General features: G+C 45.9%; 1 protein-coding gene and 1 pseudogene across 1 annotated transcript; both read left to right on the forward strand.

Moving 5' to 3' along the window:
- The first annotated feature begins 8,867 nt into the window (after positions 1-8,867).
- Mucl3 (mucin like 3) lies at positions 8,868-20,968 on the forward strand. The gene is made up of 4 exons (XM_015507097.1): positions 8,868-8,949; positions 17,553-19,429; positions 19,710-20,351; positions 20,822-20,968. The coding sequence occupies exons 1-4, from the start codon at positions 8,868-8,870 to the stop codon at positions 20,966-20,968; spliced, it is 2,748 nt and encodes a 915-aa protein (XP_015362583.1).
- On the forward strand, positions 13,730-14,514 carry LOC107160416 (annotated as a pseudogene).
- Positions 20,969-21,307: the final 339 nt, after the last annotated feature.

Below are 21,307 nucleotides of genomic sequence, written 5' to 3' on the forward strand. Positions count from 1 at the left end.
GAGAGAGAGAGAGAGAGAGAGAGAGAGAGAGAGAGAGAGAGAGAGAGACACTGCACCCTAAACCTGCAGTGAGACCTTCAGGGACTCAGATGCTTCCTTGAGGAAGCAGGAAGACCCAGTGGGAAGGAAAATGGGCAAAAAAGAGCAGCAGACATAGGAGGGGAAGAAGGGTGGACACAGAGAGATACACTAGGGTGTCTGGACCTTCCTGAGAGAGAATCACCCTGTTTCTTTCCCAGCCGGTGTTCCCCTCTTTCTACATAACCATAGCCAAAATGACTGTGTGCTAGGCTTATTACAAACACTATTTCCTTTAACAGTTATAATGACCCTTTGATTTATTTTGTGGTGCTGGGAAAGGGTCGTGTGCTTGCTAGACAAGTGCTCTACCACTGAGCTATATCCTCAACTCTATAATGACCCTTTGTAGTGAGTCCCAGATCACCCCTGTTTATAGGTAGAGAATCTAAGACATAAGATAGGACGCCCGAGGATCCACAGCTCAGCAGTGGTAGATGCCTGCACCGCAGACTCAGCCCCAAAGCTGAACTTCTGGAATTCAGGGATATGTACTTTGTGCCTGAACTTGACAAGTGTCTTCCCTGGTGTACCTCTTCTTCCTTTGCCCCTTCTCTGCCAAGGGGACAGGAAACTTTGCATGCTGCAGCTGACTAGGTGAGAGATTGAAACAGACTCAAAATCTCTCCATATTGTTTTAATTTTTAAACTTCTTTACACTGAGAATATAAACTACCCTGTGCCCCACCGACTTACTCTTAGGTCACACTGTCTAGCTAATCTACATATGTCTATTTCCTGCTGCTTTTTCTACTTTGCTGCCTCTGCTTATAAAAGCTTTCCTGGCTCTTAAATTTTCTGAAGATGGTGATTTGAAACATAAAAGTTTCCTCTATCTTTCTTCAAAGCTGGCTTTGAATAAAACTATTTTCTTGCCAGTTTGACTCCAAGTATTTGTGGAGCATGATGAGTGGTAAACCTACCTGGTCCCACCCCCACCCAGAGCAGTAACAAGATAGCTCAGGTATCCAGTCTCCCACTCCATCCTGGGGTCTCCTGAAGGTCAGGTGCACAGTCCCCGGGCCTGACCATCTTTCCTTGCAGCATCAACTCCCAAGTCCTGCTTTCCTGAGGGACCCCTATGTTCTGACCCTCAGTAGTTGTATTTTTAGGAGTGAGAAGAGAACCTTAGGATAGTATAATTGGGACTGCCTGTTTTGAGGAGGGCTGAGCTGAGGACCAACTTTGGCCGAGGGAGGGGGGAGGTTGCTAGTACATGAAGAGCTCATCCATTTAGAGAACTTAGGCTCACTGGTGGCTCAGAGTGGGGATTCTTGTGCTCTAAGTGGAGCGCAGCAGTTTTCCAGGGCTTCTTGTGGCTCTACAAAAACCCCTCTTCCTCAGCAACTTTGTGAAACCCTGTTTAAAAATAAAAAATAAAAGGACTAGCGGGGCTGGGGTTGCACGTGTGAGGCACTGGGTTCGATCCTCAGCACCACATAAAAATAAATAAGGGTATTGTATCCATCTATAACTTAAAAATATTTAAAAAAATTAAAAGGACTAGGGATGAAACTCAGTGGTAAAGAACCTCTGGGTTCAATCCCTAGTACAAAAAAAAAAAAAAAAAAAAAAAAAAAANGCAAGCCTAGATAGTATGGGTCAATCACTTAAGGTGGCCTCTTGGTGCAATCAAGAAATGTGTTAGGATTGGGGATGTAGCTCGTGGTTCAAAAAAAAGCAAGCAAACAAACAAAAAGCCCCCCAAACTCAAAAAAATAAAAATAAAAAAAACCAACATAGACCCGTCTTTCTGTTTTTCCATTCATCAATTTTCTGTTTTTCCATTCATCAACTTTTCAGTTTTTCCATTCATCAACTTTTTGTTATGTTGGTGAATGTTGTACTTGCCTAAGTTGCCTGTCCCCAACCATCCCCTGTCATGAAAACATTGACCTATGCATTTTTCCAGAAACTTTGCAATTTTTTAAAAGATAATTTTTTAGTTGTCAAAGGACCTTTATTTTATTTATTGATATGTGATGCTGAGAATCGAACTCAGTGCCTCACACATGCCAGGCAAGTGCTCTGCCACTAAGCCTCAGTCCGAAATTTTATCATTTTAATCTCAAATTTAAGCCTACCATCCATTTCAATTAGTTGCTGTGTATGGAGTGAAGTAGAGAACAAGCAAGATTCATGAATTTTTCCCTTCTGGTTATCCAGGCACCCAGAACCATTTATTTCAGACTCTCCCCTCTCCTCTCCTCAGGTTGTGAGAGTACTTCAATTAAGTCAAGTGACCAGATCTGTATGCTTCTATTTCTGGGCTCTGTGCTGGCCTCTATCTGGCCATTCTTACCCCAGTGCCACAGTGCTTAGTGACTGCTTTGTGGCAAATCCTGAGATCTGAGAATGTAGGCCCTCCACTTCTGTTTTTATTTAAAATCATCTTGGCTATTTTCAGTCCTTTGATTTTTATAGAATCAGTTCAATTTCTTTTCTTTTTTCTCTTTTTGGTACTAAGGATGGAATCCAAGGGCACTTAACCAATTCTTTTTATTTTTTATTTTGAGACAGCATCTTGCTAAATTCTTGGGCCTCCTGAGTTGCTGGGATTATAGGCATGTGCCATCATGCCCAGCTAAAATCAGTTCAATTACTACCCAAAGCTCACTAGGATCTTGAGAGAGAATGCACTAGAGATGATTTCTGCTTTGCTCTAGTTTGGATCTCTTCTAATCATTTATTTCCCTCTGCCCACCTAGGATCTGTCTCCTCCCTACAGACCGTGGAACTGCCCCAATCATGCCAGGGACTTCTGCGTCAAGTGTGGTCATCTCGGAAGCTTACACTTCCACAGTGGCTGGAGTGGCCACCCCGTCTGCAGCTCTCAGCGACCAGACCAGTGAGGCACTCTCACATCTGCTTGTTGCTTAATAACAGGGATAAGTCTGAGAAATGGGTCCTCAGGCAATCTTATCATTGTGTAAGCTTTATAGAGTGTACTTATGCAAGCCTAGATAGTATGGGTCAATCACTTAAGGTGGCCTCTTGGTGCAATCAAGAAATGTGTTAGGATTGGGGATGTAGCTCGTGGTTCAAAAAAAAGCAGTAAACTGGAGATGTACATGTCTGTTGCCAGCAAAACAAAGCAGACCATTTTACAATAAAGTAGAAGTACATGCTAAAATGATGATAAAAATAAAGTAAATGCATAAACCAATAGTACAGTTGTTGTTAATCATTATCAAGTCTTATGCATTAACCATAATTGCATGTGCTGTACTGTTTTTTTTTTTGAGGCTGGCTTTGAACTTCTAGACTCAAGTGGTCCTCTTGCCTCAACCTCTTTAACAGCTGGAATTATAGATGTGTGCCACAGTGCCTGACTCCTGCTATGCTTTTATAAGTGGTGGTGTGACAGTAGTTTATGCCATCATCACTACACACACACGTCAAATACATTGTGCTACCTTACAATGCTTACAACACTAGGTGGTAGGAATTTTTCATCTCCATCATAATCTTATGAGATCACCTTCATATATGTGGTTTGTCATTAACCAAAATGTCATAATGTGCCCGTATTAGGTGATTGTTTCTTCCAGTAAAATGTTAGTCAGGTCCATTCTCTTCCCCACTCTCCCCATTTTTATTTTATTTATTTATTTTTTAATTGGTTGTTCAAAACATTACAAAAGAAAAACCCATTTTTAAAAATTGGTTCATTATAGTTGTACATAATCATCAGGCCCATTCTCTCTTATTCCCCTGCAGCCACCCCTGGATTCTGGAGAGGAATATGGTATGAGAAATAGAAAGTCCTCGATCCATTTTCAGAATACAGTATCTTAATTGGATCCAGTTGTAGCCATTTCAATTATAGCCTTTCCCTTTGCCCAATCCAATTTTAAAATTAACCAATTGCTAATTGAAACCCTGAATGCCTCCAATCAGAGTGAAGGGCAGCACTGTATTAGGTTAGGGATATAAACAGGTGGACTTCCCATCCAGATGCGCTTGCTAGCCAGGTTCTGTAGCCCCTCCTTCTGTCAGAAGTAAACACCTTGCCCACCCACCTTCCAGCACATGTTTGATTTCTTGCAGCACCTTGGTATTTCTAACAATGAGAATAGCCATTAGCACCTCCCTTCCACTGTATTTTGAGTTTGTCTCCTCAAATAATGCCTGTTATCTTATAGGGATCACAGTTTTCCTCCAACATGGGTCAGATTAAGAGCAGATGTCTGGTACCTGAAAGGTTTCGATCTTTCTTTTTTGTTGGTACTGGGGATTGAATTCAGGTGTACTTATCTACTGAGCCACATCCCTAGCCCTTTTAATATTTTATTTTGAAACAGGATCTCACTAAGTTGCTCAGGGCCTTGCTCACTTGCTGAGGCTGGTTTTGAACTTGCAATCCTCCTATCTCAGCCTCCCAAGCTGCTGGGATTTCAGGCATGCACCACTGCATCCGGCTGGTCTTTCTTCTTCATGCCCCAATCTGTCTGCCCAGGGCAGGAGGCACCCCTCCAGAGATCTTGCTCTCCTTCTGCCCCCTGTCTTCCTCTTTTCCTTCTGTTCATTCCTGATGAGCTTGGGGAATCTATCACCCAAGTAATCTGAGGACAGGAAATAAATGGAGGGAAGATGGAACAACAGGCTGTGGTATCCCCGAGGGACCAGAATCAGGAGAGGAAAAAGGAAGGCTGGGGCTCAGAGAAGGAGAGTGCCCACCTGGGGACCCTCAGTGCAGAGAAGGCACAAGCTTGAGAGAGACAGAAACAGAGTCTGAGATAAGGAGGAGGGTTCAGAAAGAGGAGAGAGGCAGATATCAGCAAGAAGTCTGGGGACTGTCCAGCCAGGCAAGGTGACACATGTCTGTAATCCCAGCAGCTCAGGAGGCTGAGGCAGGGAGGATAGCAAGTTCAAAGCAAGCCTCAGCAGTGAGGCCCTAAGCAACTCATGGAAACCCTATCTCTAAATAAAATAGGCTCCGTGGTTAAGCGCTGCTGGGTTTAATCTGTAGTACCAGAAAAAACAAAAAAAAGTCTAGGGACTGGTAGACATGTCTCCAGATGTTGGGGAATAGGTGACTGGGTGACTGGGACTTGTACTTAAGTCCTTTAACCCCCACTGCATTGCAGTTCTCATGCCAAAATGATAGGAGAGAATAGCAGAGGGAATGATGTCTTTTCAGACATCAGAGTCATGGAAAGAAAGGGGTAAAGTTAGGGGGGCAGTAGAGATGTGGGAACTAGAGGACCCCCTTGCCCTGATCACTGTCCCTATCTTTGTTCCTCAAGCATGAAGGCTCAGGAGAAGGGCTCTGTCATCGACTGGGGACATCATGCTGATAACTCTTTCTAGTGACAGCAGTTGCCAACCTAATGTATGGAATCAAGGATGTGTGTGGCCCAACTTTGCCCCCAAGTCCAGTGGGACTGGAACCTGGTGGTTAGGACTCTGAGAAGAACAGGGGTTCAGGGAGGAGGATGATAGCTTAGAAGTGCGGAGGGGACAAGGAACCTGACCCGAGGGGCTGGGAGGAAGCACTGGCCTGGCAGGAGTGGAGATTTGGGGCCACTGAAAGAGGCTGGGCAGTGCCAATGGCTGATCAGTCCCTGGAGGCGCTAAACAATTCTAGGTAATGCAGACCCAAGATTTTTAAGTCATCCTATTCATCTCTCATCTCACAGGCTTTCCAGTTCCACAGGGAGCTGAATTTGGGGAGTGGTGATGGCTCTGTGACCTTCTATAGATATGACCATGAGCCATCTCTAGTTCGTCAAATGAAGGGATGCACCAGGATAGCTGAAAACCCCTTCCCCATTGGATGTTTTGCAATCTTCATCCTCTCCCAGGAGCCCCTGTCCCATCTACCCTCTCTGGGGCCATTTATTGCAGGTGGGTTCCTAGGTCACTGGGTCCCAGGTCTCTTCCACCAACAGTGCCAAGGAGGCCCAGGGAGATCTGCTGTCACTCACCACTGGGAGCTGGGATTCCAGTTCTGATTCCCCCTGCTCTCTGCTGCCATCCCCATGGACTGGGGAAAGGCACCCACAGTGGCAGTTATCTCATCTGTAGAAGGAAGGGCCAGGGCTGGAAGGGCCAGAAAGCTTCCAGCCCTCATGGAGTCTGGGTCAGGGCAGCTGGAGCCTTCACCCTTCACCCTTTCTTCCCATCCCCACCCCTCTCACCAGGTATCAGACAAGGTCCTTATCTGAGGACAATTTGATCCAGTCATCGAGGACACAGGAGCAGGTCGGGGGAGGTTCCCTTTCACCCTTCCTTTCTTAGGGAGCTCCCTCAGGTTGGATCCTGACCCTCTCCCACCCCCTGTTTCTCTCCCCTCAGGACCCATGAGGAACCTTGCCTTGTGGTACTCCCTTGGGCCACTCTGGGAGGGTGGTGGCCACAATCCTTACTAAATAAAATGGCACTCCCTCTACGGGTCTCCCAGAATGGGCTTTGTGGTCCCTAGGAACAGGCCAAGTCTGGTCTCTGCCACTCACTATGTATGTGATCTTGGGCAAGTCACTCCTTGATCCAAGATTTGTTTGTCCTGGGAAAATGAGGATGACATTGCCAACCTCATGGCTGTAATTCATAGGTGAGGTGTTTAGCACATGCTTCTATCAACAGAACTGCCACGCCATCGGCAGTCTATTTAGTGACTGGTCCCTCAGCCTCCAGTTTAGACACTGACTTTAAGAGATCATCCAGGGTCTCCATCTGCTTCTAAGTTCCTCCTCTCCAGGTGCCTAGGTCCTCTGGGTGGAGTCACGGCTAAGAAAGAAGGAGGGAGTGTTTACGTATAAATGCTGATTAAAACTTATTCTGAAGGAGGAATCCTCAACCTCTGCATTATTGATGTGTTGAGATGGATCTTTATTTGTTGAGGGGCTGTTGTGAGCATTATAGGATGTTTAGTAGCCTCTCTGACCTCTACCCACTAGATGCCAGTAGGGCCCCTCTCCAAATTGTGACATGAATATCTCCAGAAACTGCCAGATGTCCTTTGGAAGGCAAATTGTTCCTTATAGAGAACCACTGTACTAGAGGCTGGGGGTCCCTGGAGAAATGGTGGGGTGAGAGGCCTAGCAGACAGAGGGTTGCCAATTACCCCCAAGTCCAGATGGAGTTGCCAGGGGAGTCCTGCCTCTGCCTCAGTCTCTCAGCCTGTGAGATGCATTTCCTGAGAGGCAGGCTGCCCAGTTCTGAGCAGTCATTCTTTGGCCTGACTCCACAGAGCCTCATTAATCTCCCATTAATTGATTGTGAGCAGCTGACCTCTCCTCTGCCCACCCATTCCAGTCCTGCTTGGGGCTGAGGGACCAGTCATACCAGGGAATGTGAGGAGTCCACGTGATTAGCCCTCAGTCCTCTTGGGAGCCCTGCTGCCTGAGGCCTGGCCTCCTGCCCTCCAGGTCCTAGCCCTCTTCACTCCCTCTGCCTGCTCCACTTCCGTCAGAAAGGCAGCCAGCCCGGCTTCCACTCCACCCAGGAGTCGCATGTATTGACTGACGGCCTCCTGTGTGCCAGGCGCTGTCTCAGGTGCTGGGGATACGGCACTGATGGAGGCATGGACGTTGCCCACAGGGTGCTTATCTCCCCTCAGCAGAGACCCACAACAAGCAACAGAGAGAGGTGGTGGCTCCTGTCCAGCCCCGGGCACTATCACTGGGGAGACAAGTGACTATCTGTGAGCTAATGCTTATTTTAGGCAGAGAATAAAGAGGGAAGAGGAACTCCTGGGAACTCCTGGGAACTCCTAGAAATGAGAGTTCTTCATTTCTGTGTGTGTGTGTGTGTGTGTGTGTGTGAGTGTTTAATCAGAAATTGAACCCAGGAGACCTTAATCACTGAGCCACACCCCACTCTTTTATATTTCATTTGGAGACAGGGTCTCACTGAGTTGCTTAGGGCCTCACTAAGTTACTGAGGCTGGTTTTGAACTTGCAATCCTCCTGCCTCAGCCTCCAGAGCTGCTGGGATTACAGGCGTCCACCACAGTGCCTGGCTACGTCTGCATTTCTGATCAGGATAGATGGAGGCTTTGAAGCAAAGAGGAGGCTGTCGGGCTGAGGTGGTAGAGAGGGGAAGGGGTGGAGCAAAAGCAAAGCCCCCATGGGCTGAACATTTCTGTCAAAGAGTTCAGCTTCTGTCACTCTGGGTGGCCTGAGCTGTATGCATCCCTGGAGAGCTGTGTGATGTGGGTCCTTGGACTCCATGTCTGTCTTGTCCTTGTCACTGTCTCCACTGTCCCCACAGCTTGTTGTATTGCCTTGGACATCTCGAATCACCATGTGGACCATGTGAGTGCTCTCTCCCTTTTGCTCTTTCACCTGGTCCTTGGAGACAGCTCCACCCAGAACAGAGTGACCATGTGTGAGCAAGGGGTGTGGAGCTTACTGACGTGAGAGATGTAGGAGGGTGAGTGTAAAGCTGGGGACAGATTGGAACATGAACCTCCTCCCAGAGCCCCAACCGTCCTGTCCCCAGCTAGAACTCAGCCCTTCTAGAACTCAGTCATCTGCTCCCTGCCTCTTCAGGTGGGGTTCACCTCCACCCATAGCCCCTCCCCTCTGTTGGGGCTGGGTCAGGAGTCTGCCTCTCTTGGGTCCTTTTGCCTGCCCTGGGATCCCACCCATTTCACAGTACCCCGGTACCTGGCTCCATGACGCAACTGCTGCGGTCTCCTGTTATCAGGCCACCCCTGTGGGGTGCGGTAGCTCCATTTGTTTAAGGCTTAGTCCTGAGGGGCCCCAGCCCCCATGACGTCAGACTTGGCTTCATATAACAGGTCTGCAGCCATGGTCCCCAAACAGCTGTCCAGCTCTAACATGGCCCAGCCAGCCGGTGGCCTCCATTTCACTTTTGGCTTCCAGTGCTGCCTCCTCTTTCTTCTAACTCCTTGGGAGGCAGGTAAGATACCTGCAGGGGCAAAGGAGTCACAGTTACACAGTGGGATGGAACTCAGAGAGGGATTGTCTCTTGATTCATAAGTTTGGATGAATAAGCATATAAATGAAGGAGGGATGTGGGGGACGGGTTGCTGTGTACAGTTGTCTGGGGCGTTCACTGCTCAAGTTTGCCAGTTAAGGGGTGTAGGAAATGAAATCCAGCCTGCTCTTTAAGACCTGGCCTACAGAGCTGCACCCACCCAAAGGGGGCAGGAGTGTGGACCCACTTTTCTTTGTACTGGGAATTGAACCCAGGGGTACTTTACCACTGAGCTACATTCCCAGTCCTTTTTAATTTTGGGACAGGGTCTCACCAAGTTGCAGAAGCTGGCCTGAAACTTGTGATCCTCTTGCTTCAGTCTCCTGAGTAGCTGGAATTATAGGCATTCGTCACCGTACCCAGAGGGACCTGACATTCATTGAGTACCTGTTTCACACAAGCAGCTCACAGGTGCTCAAGATACTTCATCTCACTTCACCTTCTCAACATGAGGAGATGATTTACTAATATCCTATCTTCTAGTTGAGGAGAGTGAGATGCAGAGATCTAAAGGGCTTTCCCAAGGTCACAGGACTAGAGAGGTGCAAGCAAGAACTCTACCACTCCACACTGCCAGCTGCATGGCATGGGAGTGTGGGGTGAATTTCTCTCCCGAGAATGCTGTTATGTGCAGACTTAGGTTCTTATCCTGACTCTGGGTCATTTAGCTCATCTGGACCTCTACTCCACCTGTAAAATGGGAAGGACACTGCCGGTCAATACCCTGAGTTGGTGCCTATTCAGCATTTGCTCTGCACCAGGTATTGTTCTAGGCACTTCATCCGTATTTACTTATTTAATTCTCACTGCAACTCAACAGGATTCTGTCCCCATCTTACAGCTGGGAAGCATCCCAAGGCTTTGATGAGAAAATGAGCATGGAAAAGTATTTAATGAGCAAAACAGATCCTATGGAATAAGATGAAATTGCTAAATTGGTTCACTTGCCTTAATTAAGAAACAGTTCTGGATCTGGACCAGGGAGCAGAGATACCAAACCCAGGTGTGGTTTGGAGGGGCTTGGGTGATCAGGAGGAGGGACTTCATGAGGTAGACGTGTGACAATATGTCAATTCAGAGAGAGTATCTACATCTGGGATAGAGTCAGCAAAGGTGGAGGTGGTGGTGACCCCAAACCAGAGCTGGGGATGTGGAGTCTGAGATGCTTCGGGCAGGTTCTGGGGCACAGCAGGCGGTGTCTTCCTCCAATAGTGTTTGACTGGGGGTAGTATTGGAGGAATGCTCCTTCCCTGAGCTCAGTGTCCTATTAGGGCCAGAGAGGCAGGGGCTGAGGAATCTTCAAGCTGACTCTGACAGGTTCCACAGTGCACTCTATCCATGCCCTGACTTCATGCCTGTCCCCTTTACTTGAAGGGTCTGGGAAGCACCAGAGCTGCCCTCAGCCTCCCTGTCCCCATCCTGCTTACCTGTCTTCCTATTCTGACAGTTGCTCTCTATACCTTTTGTCTTGCTGCAGCTCAGAGAAGAGGAACCTGTATAGGGCACAGGGGATTGAGTCATGAATCAATGACACACAGCCCTGGCAGGGAAATTTGCTCTAGGGCAAGAGGCAGGGCACAGGCGCAGGTCAGAGGAGCAGCAACTGAGCCTCTGGGTTCTGTGGGTGCAGCCTGGGAGGTGCCTGCTACAGCTTGGTCAGGAGGGATGGAGAGTGAGGATGGAAGGAAACAGAAGGAGATGGGGTCTTAGAATCTGTAGAGCAGTGGGTGATATGGGGAGGGTTTGAGGCTGGTATCAGGGTGGGATAGGGACCGAGTGGGTCTCAAGGCCATGGCTGTGTCCAGTAGTCATGCTGGATGTGGCACGAGGGGGAGACTCCTGGGATGGATGAAGCCCTTGCCACAAAGTTCTGGGGTGCCCCCTAGCATTTGTCTGCAGGACTAGTCAATACCCACTCAGCTATAGTGATAAATAAAACAAATCAAAATCTCTGCTACAGTGGGAATTAAACTGCATTTATTGTGTACTGGAGAGGGACAAGTGCCAGATTGCTAAAATGCAGCAGGAGAAGTGGCTCAGGAATGCAGGCCACTGCCATTGTGGAGAGGGTGGTCCAGGTTGGCCTCTGAGGTGTATGGAACAGGTGGGTCAGAGGAGAAACTTGGGCTGCTGCAGGCAGGTGTGCAGGGCCACAGGCTCAGATGTAAAGACAATAACTCAAATTCAATACATAATTAAAGAGACTGCTCTGCTCCATGCTTCCTTTGGCTCTCATGTTAAGCTGATGCAGTCAGCATCATTGTTATTTATAGTTGAGGACATGAGACCTCAGAGCATGTTAGTGACTTGATCAAAGATGCAAAGCTGATGAGAGACACAGCCTGGACTCCAGCCCCGTCCTCCAATTCTTTAAGGCCAGTGAAATTTGTCACTCTGCATTGCTACCTGCTCTTGTACGCATTCAACAGATATTCATTCCTTATAATGTTAAAAAGCATCTGGGGTATAGTAGAAAACCAGTCTTTACCAATTTCCTCACCTATTTGAATTGCTTTTCCCTATCTGTAAAATTAATTGTAAGATTATAACTCTTACTTTATGGGTTTGTGGGAAAGATTAAACAAACAAATATGTGGATACTATACTTCAGGGGTTCTAAAATGTTAGAGACAGCTTGTACTGACGTCCAAGTTGTGCACTGTGGTCGTAACCAGTAAAAGACTATGCTGGGGAGCCCAGAATGTGTGTTCAAATTCTGGCTGCACTTTTTATTTCCTGGGTGTTCTTAAAGAGATTATTTAACCACTCTGAACCTTGTCTTCATGTATAAATTTTGGAGAATACTAAATAGTTCTCAACATGAAAGGATTCTTGTGAAAAGTAAGTAATTTAGTGTTTGTTCTTACTAGTAGGCCATGCATGTCTCATAGTAAATGCTCAAGAAATGTTGGCTGTTGCTATTGCTGGGAGGGCTGTGTATAAGTCACTTGTCCTCCATGAAACTCTTGGTTCTCAGATGTAAAACAGGAGAGGTTGTCAGCATGTAAGAAACCCTGTAAGGGTTGGAAGGTATATCATCATATAAGAGAATGCCGAAAGAGAAGATCTGTGGTGTAACCAGTCAAGCACCAGGGCTAGTGAGTTAGCTTTCTGTTACTGTAAAAAAAAAATTGAGATAATAAACTTATGAAGAAGAAAGGTTTATTTTGGTTCACAGTTTTGAAGGGTTGAGTAAAGACCAACTAGATTCATCGCTCTGGGCCTGTGGCAGCCTATTGTGGTGGGAGCATGTGGTAGAGAAAAACCATTTACCTCATGACCAGGAATGACAAAGAAGAGGCTGTGGTCCCACGATCCCCTTCAAGGGTACACCATCAATGAATGGAAGACTTTCCACCAGGCCCCACCCCCTAAAGGTTTCACCACATCCTACTGGGGCACCAAGCTGGGGACCATGCCTTCGACACACGAACCCTTGGGGGACTCCAGATCCAAGCTATGGCACCTAGAGAAGGTACCCAATACATGATAACTATTATTAAAATTTTTGCCAAAGGAATGAGAGAATGCAATTGGCGAAGTGGAGTGATAGCCTGATAATTCAACCCTTCTCCTTTCCCCCAACCTTAATTCCCTTTAGGGACTTGGGTTTCTCTCTGATCTCTTGCCCCTTTCTTGTCCCACCTGTTATTCTTTCAAAGACCGAATTCCCCAACACCTGATTCTCCTCATCCGCAGAGAGGTGGGTGGAAATGGTTTCCTGTGGCTGGGAACAGCTCCAGGTTCTGGTCGCCACCTTGAGCTAACAGACACTGGAAATCAGTTATGTAACAGCATGATTTCCCTTGTTCTTTGGTGATCTCTGGTTCTCACTCTTCAGGCCAGATATCAGGGACGTGTCCTCTGTCCCCATCTGGTTGTTTTCCCATAGAATTAAAGTCCATATCTGCTGATTGATAGGGATGTTTTCCTTCACACCCTGTCCTTAAACATAGTTAGTTCCTCCCAGAATACAGCTACCTCATTCACTCCTGTCAGGACCCCCAAGGAGCTACTTTTCCCTTCCTTGGAAAGAGGATTTCATTTCATAAGTCTGTAAAGGAGCACCTGCAAGGCCAAGTGACAGTCAATCCCTGCTCTCAAAGCCTGCCGCAGTCCGGCTGCAGCAAAATAACCGGGGGGTGACGAATAACTTGTGTACGTTGATACAGCAGGAGTAGGAGCCGTTTATTGCAGGACAGGAGCAGTATTTATACATTCCACACAGCTTATCTAATTAGCATAAACTAGATACATCAGTCAACCAATAAGGAATCTTCACACTTAATGGCTTGCTTTTGTTACTTTTCAAACCACTCCCTCTGACATTTTGCCAGGCACCATCCAGACTTGTTTACGAACTCTAATATTCCCTTGGCAAAATGCCAGGTGTTATTTTTGACTTGTTTACAGACTCTAACAAAAGCCTTGTAAGTTGATAGGCATGGTTGGAAGTAGATGTTAACAGGTTCAAAACAAATGTAGATTTGGGCCTGAGTTCTGACCCCTGGGCGGTGGTCCTCTCCACTTGCTAGTTGGCAGAGGTATCCTCTCCTGCGTGCTTCAGGCCCCACGGATGGCCACCTCTGAGATTGTCATGGGGCTCTTGGAAGCCCAAGACTGTCCTGGGGGCACATCTAGCGCCATTCTCCAACTTCTCTAGCAGCAGATGGATTTCCATGGTAACAGCTGGTAGGGAAAAATGGTCATGCTTTTGGTGCCTGCTAAAGTCATTGTGATCTTGTTAGATATCGAAGAACATTTGATTTCCTTACATTAAAGAAAATGTTAAAGAGTATCTGCAGACACATTGGGAAGAGGAGGAGTGCCAATCTTTTGAGAAAACAGGTTGAAGAAAATGCCCATGTGGACGGGGCTGTTCCAATACCTGAAGCTTCCGGGAATGGGGTAGATAACTTGTGCTGGCAGATGTCTCCGGATCCAAAGACCACAGTGCTCAACTGCAGGGCCACCTGTGGAGGGCAGCATTCATAGCTGGGTGCATGAAAGCAGAGTTTTTTGAAGATGTAGTTCCAGCAGTCAGGAAGTGGAGGGAAGCTGGAATGAAGGTGTTCATCTATTCTTCTGAAAGTGTAGAGGCTCCAAAACTATCATGTGGGCATTCTACAGGGGGGAATATTATTGAGCTTTTGGATGGTCACTTTGACACCAAGATTGGACAGAGTGGAGAGTCAAAGTTATAGAAAGATTGCAAATAGCATTGGAGGTCCAACCAACCACATCTTGTTTATAAGACATGTGACTTTTAGAAGCCAGTGTTGCTGGAGAAGCAGGTGTGCATGTAGCTGGGGCGGTGACAGCTGGCAATGCAGGATTGACAGATGATGAGAAAACTTCCTACAGCTTCTCACATCCCTCAGTGAACTATACCTTCCTCCCTCAGCACAGAGGACCATTTCTACAGAAGACCAACTGTTCCTCAGAGTTGTCCCCCCAGTGTCTGGTTTTATTCTAATGGTAAAGTAATTTACTTACATAGACATATATATGTGTGCCAGTATATGCATGTGTATGCTCATTAACTTTCACGAGCACATAGTGAGAAAAAAAAAAGTCTTCAGTTCAGTGAAAATGAAACTTATGTAAAGATGCTCTAGACTATTCTACAAATAGTTCGAAACTATAACACTAACCTTTATTGAGGGCAAAGTGTAGGTGATAGAAGAAAATACAAATCAAATGTGTTATGATTATCAAATCCTATACTAAAATGAGAAATTAGTTTTGAAAATTATTCTGAGGCCTACTATTTTAAATACTGGAAATACTTCAGAGACATTCTTAATGTCCTTGTTTAATGGTGAGTGGGAAAATTTACAAGCTGTATTTCCTATTTGCCTCCCTTGGGACAAAAGATAAAGGTATTTGTTTCTATTGTCAAACAGCAAAATTAGGAAAGAAAATTCACTTGAATCTTGATAAGTCAAGTATTTGTTACTTAAGAAGAAAATTACTAATCATGTGGTACCCATAGCCAGCACTTGCCTTATCAATGAAAAAGGTATGCTGATATAACAGCTAAAAAAGAAATATGGTTCTTAATGTTCAACAAAATGATTCTAATTCTACTGGTTGTTACCAGTTGCCTTTCTAACTTTATCTTACACAGTTTAAGAATATATATTAATTGCTACTTACTATTTTTTAAAATAAAGTTTTGCTGAAATTAGTTATTAGCACCAAGAAGAGCCCTAATATGTAATATTTCCCCATTGAATGTGAGAAATGTAAATTTTATAACAGCATTATTTGCCCAGGTTCAATTCTAATAGAATTACATGTCAGTTTTCTGTTGTAATTAATAAAAGCATTCTCTTCTTTCAGTTTTACAGAGGTTCTTGAACTATATCACATACTACCATAATCAAGACAAATTTTCTTCAAGACAGATTGAAGAAAATTTTTTAAAATAAGAATTTTATTTTATTTTTGTCTTAATTATGTGTGTGATGTACGTGTTTTAATGAAGTGCCAATGGAAAAAATCGTTAACTGGCATTTGAATTATGTATACATATATGGTTGCTATTTCATCTAGGCTGTAAGCATTCAATATATTAGTGGGATTTCTTATGCTTTTGAGAGTCTTATGTTTGATGTATTTCAGATAATGCTTGAAGGAGGCAATTATTTTTTAATGAATCCTGGAGGGATAATTTTAGGAAGCTTCAAATAAGGAAAAGGAAAAGTTATAGAAAGATTGATCTTCTAGTAGCTAATTTAAAGAATCTAAAGACTAAAATATAGAAGAGTAGAAAAATAGAAATGAATATAAGAAATCTTAAAAATGGGAGTAATTTGTAAATCATGGCAAAATCACAAATGATCATAAAAGGTTGAATTTATTTTTTGACTGGTAAAAATGGATTCTTTATTTAAAAAAAAATGGTACATGTGAGAAACATGCTCACCTCTCCAAACTCAAAGAATGGATCAAGAGACAAGAGACACAGCAAACAGTGATGTTTCACTTTGATGATGATCTTGCAAGATTGGGTGTTTTGCAAGACCAGGTGTCTCAGAGAGAGCGGGCACACACAGTTTGGATACATCCAGCATCTTACCTGTAGAGTTCAAGGTCCCTTGCCCAATTCCTCATTGTCTGAGTATTATGGGGTGTATACAGTCTTCCCCAACATCACCTAAGTTTTATTTGCAGTATCCTATTGGGTTATATAAAGATGCATAATTTTAGTTGTTCCCAGATCCCTTTGTTGTCTCATGGCAGGAAAGCCTTCTTGGGTGAATGCATTCTAACCCTTAGGCAGCTCTTAACTTCTTTACCTAAGTTACTATATTTTTTTATTAGTTACACATGACAATACAATGATCTAGACATATCATACATTTGAATCAGATAGGGTATAATTTCTCATTTTTCCAAATGTACAGGTTGCAGAACCACACTGGTTATACAGACACGTATATTCATACAGCAATACTAGTGTCTATTTTATTCTGCTGCCCTTCCTATCCCCCCTTCCCCTCCCCTAAGGATGCATTTTTTTTTTAAATAGGTATCTTTTTTTTTTTTTTTTAGAGAGAGTGAGAGAGTGTGAGAGAGAGGTAGAGAGAGAGAGAATTTCAATATTTATTTTGTAGTATTTGGCGGACACAACATCTTTGTTTGTATGTGGTGCTGAGGATCGAACCCGGGCCGCACACATGCCAGGCGAGCGCGCTACCGCTTGAGCCACATCCCCAGCCCAGGATGCATTTTTTTAAAATACAGCAAATGTAATAACAACTTGAAGGCAACAGGAAAGAGTAATGGACTATTTTGAGAAGCTAAATGAAGCTAGATCTTATCCACTTAGAGGAACCAGAAAAGATGCCAGAAGGATGTGTGATTGAGGGCCTAGAAACAAATGTGGGAAAGGAGTAAGGTGGCATTTTTCCTGGAGGCACAGCCTGAGTAAGAGCCTGAAGCTAGAGGTAAGGATGGGGATTAGGGGCTGGGGATGTGGCTCAAGCGGTAGCGCGCTTGCCTGGCATGCGTGCGGCCCGGGTTCGATCCTCAGCACCACATACAAACAAAGATGTTGTGTCTGCCGAAAGCTAAAAAATAGATATTAAAAAAATTCTCTCTCTCTCTCTCTCTCTTTAAAAAAAAAAAAGAATGGGGATTAGATAGCACAGTGTTCTTTTCTTTTTTTTTTTTTTTGTGGTACTGGGAGTTGAACCCAGGAGTATTTAACCACTGAGCCACACCCCCAGCACCCCTCACCCCATTTTTTGGGGGGTATTTTATTTAGAGACAGGGTCTCACTGAATTGCTTAGGACCTTGCTATGTTGCTGAAGCCAGCTTTGAACTCAGGATCCTACTGCCTCAGCCTCCTGAGCCACTGGGATTACAAGCATGTGCCACTGTAACTGGCTGATAGCACGGTATTCTGAGGAGACTAGATGGGAGACACCTCACAAGGAACCAAGAATCCCTAGAAATGAAGGGAGACAGGGAAGAACTCATGGGAAATTTCTTATTTGCCTCTCTTCCTCCACAGGTGCTTCATTTCAAGAACTTCAGAAAACTGGTGAATCGCCAACATCTGACCATTTATTCCCCCTCAATCCAGGCCTAATTTATAATACTCCCTCTAACCACAATCCTCCGCATACAGGACAAAGGCCTCCAGACGTCCCTAAATCTACAGAAACCCATAAGCCAAAACACAAGTGCAACACCACACACCCTTCCAAAGCAATTCACAAGCCTACAAACAACTCCAAAACTCTAGACAATGAAAGCTCTGGAGTTCATCACAAAGGTCCCTCCACTTCTGAACAAAACACCACTAATCAGGGAAAAGACTCAATTATTCGAAATGGACGGGATGTCAATCCTGACTCCGTCAACCCAACAAAAGGACTGTCTGATGGAAGACACCCAACCTCAGCACCCAAGAGAACAACAACTTGTAGGACCACAAAAAGCAATACAAGAGTAACAAGAAACAGAGCTACAACTGTAAGACCTATGGAGACAACCATCAGTACTTTAGATAAGAAAAGTACCACTCCACATGAAGCCACAATTCCTTCCCATAGCTCAGTCACTTCAGAGATGAACAAAAAAACTATGGTTTCATCAGAAAAAGCCACAAAAGCCATGATGCCAGCATACAACACTACAAGAAATGAAGGACAGACCACATCAGCTCATGAGAAGGCCACAGGGGCCCAAGTCACACCTATAGAACATGGAGAACAGACCACATCCGCCCATGAGAAGGTCACAGGGGCCCACGTCACACCTATAGAACATGGAGGACAGACCACATTAGCCCATGAGAAGACCACAGGGGCCCACGTCACACCTACAGAACATGGAGGACAGACCACATCAGCTCATGAGAAGGCCACAGGGGCCCAAGTAATACCTACAGAACATGGAGGACAGACCATATCCGCTCATGAGAAGGTCACAGGGGCCCAAGTAATACCTACAGAACATGGAGGACAGACCGCATCTGCCCATGAGAAGGCCACAGGGGCCCAAGTAATACCTACAGAACATGGAGGACAGACCACATCTGCACATGAGAAGGTCACAGGGGCCCATGTCACACCTACGGAACATAGAGAAGACACCATATCTGCCCATGAGAAGGCCACAGGGGCCCAAGTAATACCTACAGAAAATGGAGGACAGACCACATCAGCCCATGAGAAGGTCACAGGGGTCCATGTCACACCTACAGAACATGGAGGACAGACTGCATCCACCCATGAGAAGGTCACAGGGGCCCATGTCACATCTACAGAACATAGAGGACAGACCGCATCAGCCCATGAGAAGGCCACAGGGGCCCATGTCACACCTACAGAACGTGGAGGACAGACCACATCTGCCCATGAGAAGGCCACAGGGGCCCAAGTAATCCCTACAGAACATGGAGGACAGACCACATCTGCCCATGAGAAGGCCACAGGGGCCCAAGTAATACCTACAGAACATGGAGGACAGACCACATCCACCCATGAGAAGGTCACAGGGGCCCAAGTAATACCTACAAAGCATGGAGGACAGACCACATCAGCTCATGAGAAGGCCCCAGGGGCCCAAGTAATACCTACAGAACATGGAGGACAGACCACATTAGCCCATGAGAGGGTCACAGGGGCCCATGTCACACCTACAGAAGATGGAGGACAGACCACATCAGCCCATGAGAAGGCCACAGGGGCCCAAGTAATACCTACAGAACATGGAGGACAGACCACATCCTCCCATGAGAAGGTCACAGGGGCCCATGTCACACCTACAGAACATGAAGGACAGACTGCAACCGCCCATGAGAAGGTCACAGGGGCCCATGTCACACCTACAGAACGTGGAGGACAGACCGCATCAGCCCATGAGAAGGCCACAGGGGCCCAAGTAATACCTACAGAACGTGGAGGACAGACCGCATCAGCCCATGAGAAGGTCACAGGGGCCCAATGTCACACCTACAGAACGTGGAGGACAGACCACATCTGCCCATGAGAAGGTCACAGGGGCCCAAGTAATACCTACAGAACATGGAGGACAGACCACATCAACCCATGAGAAGGCCACAGGGGCCCAAGTAATACCTACAGAACATGGAGGACAGACCACATCCACCCATGAGAAAGCCACAGGGGCCCATGTCACACTTACAGAACATGGAGGACAGGCTGCATCCGCCCATGAGAAGGTCACAGGGGCCCATATCACACCTACAGAACATGGAGGACAGACCACATCAGCCCATGAGAAGGTCACGGGGGCCCATGTCACACCTACAGAACATGGAGGACAGACCACATCTGCTCATGAGAAGGCCACAGGGGCCCAAGTAATACCTACAGAACATGGAGGACAGACCACATTAGCCCATGAGAGGGTCACAGGGGCCCATGTCACACCTACAGAACATGGAAGACAGACCACATCTGCCCATGAGAAGGCCACAGGGGCCCAAGTAATACCTACAAAACATGGAGGACAGACTACATCAGCCCATGAGAAGGCCACAGGGGCCCATGTCACACCTACAGAGCATGGAGGACAGACCGCATCAGCCCATGAGAAGGCCACAGCGGCCCATGTCACACCTATGGCTTTGATATCCCCTACATCTGGGGTGCACCTGAGTTCCATCTTGTCAGAAGCCCCAGGCAATAAGAGCCATTCAAACCAGAATAATGGTGGCTCACAGGCAGGTGTCCATGCTGGAGAGACAGGAGAGAATGGTTCATTCCCTCCATGGGCCATAGTTATTGTGGTCCTGGTGGCTGTGATTCTTCTGCTGCTGTTCCTTGGCCTCATCTTCTTGGTAAGGGGCAGTGGTGCCCTTGGAAAGTGAATGCATATGATAGGGAATTGAGGAGAGCTTAGGAGCTAGAGTTAAAGGGAATAATGAAACTAGGAAAAGAGAAGTGGTGGGGATGAGAAGGCAATAAATGCACAAAATGTGAAGAGTTTGAATTAGGAAATAGGCTATGGTTGAGACGAAAAGGTCACAAAAAATTGGGGGGTTGGAGATAGAGTCTTGGGTATTAAGAATAGGGCACCAAAGGACAAGGAGAATAGGACAAAGGGGAGATATGGAGATGGGACCTGGGACTTAGTATATTGGATCTGGGGCTGGAATAAGGACTGAGGCTTGGATGGAATTGTGGGGAAGAAGGAAACCAAAGGTCCAGGTTGAGGGAGAATAGAATGGAGAACCTGTGATGTGGGTGTTGAGGAAAGCAGAAGGAACTGCAGATCATTCTCATTCCTCTTTTCTTGTTCCAATCTCAGATCTTCTCTGTGATTCGAACACGCCGTGCACTGACCCAGAACATGGAGAACGATGACCCAGAAGAAAATGAGGGCCCGAATTCTTACCCAGTCTACCTGATGGAGCAGCAGAACCTTGGCATTAGCCAAATACCTTCCCTACCATGATTTTTTTAGAAGTCATCCATTCCTAGATCTTTCCTGGATGAGGAATTAGACTCACAATTCCTATTTCCTGGACTCCAAGAAGGGAAGAGATACAGTTGACAGCAATAACACTCCATCCACTGTGTTCTTAATTGAAACTGGTTTGGGAATGAGATGATAAGCAAGAAAGATGCATTTTGAGGAAAGAGCAGAAAGAATGAATATACAAGTGGACAGATGACACTTTCCTTCTCTCAGTCTTTTTATAATAAAGTGCAACATATTTATAAAGTAAAGACTTATTGGACTATCAGTTGAGAGAACTGGCTGGTGTTTGTGGCTCTGACAGTGACCTTACAG

Source organism: Marmota marmota, unplaced genomic scaffold (genome assembly GCF_001458135.2).
Source record: "Marmota marmota marmota unplaced genomic scaffold, marMar, whole genome shotgun sequence".
In the NCBI taxonomy this organism is placed as follows: Eukaryota; Metazoa; Chordata; class Mammalia; order Rodentia; family Sciuridae; genus Marmota; species Marmota marmota.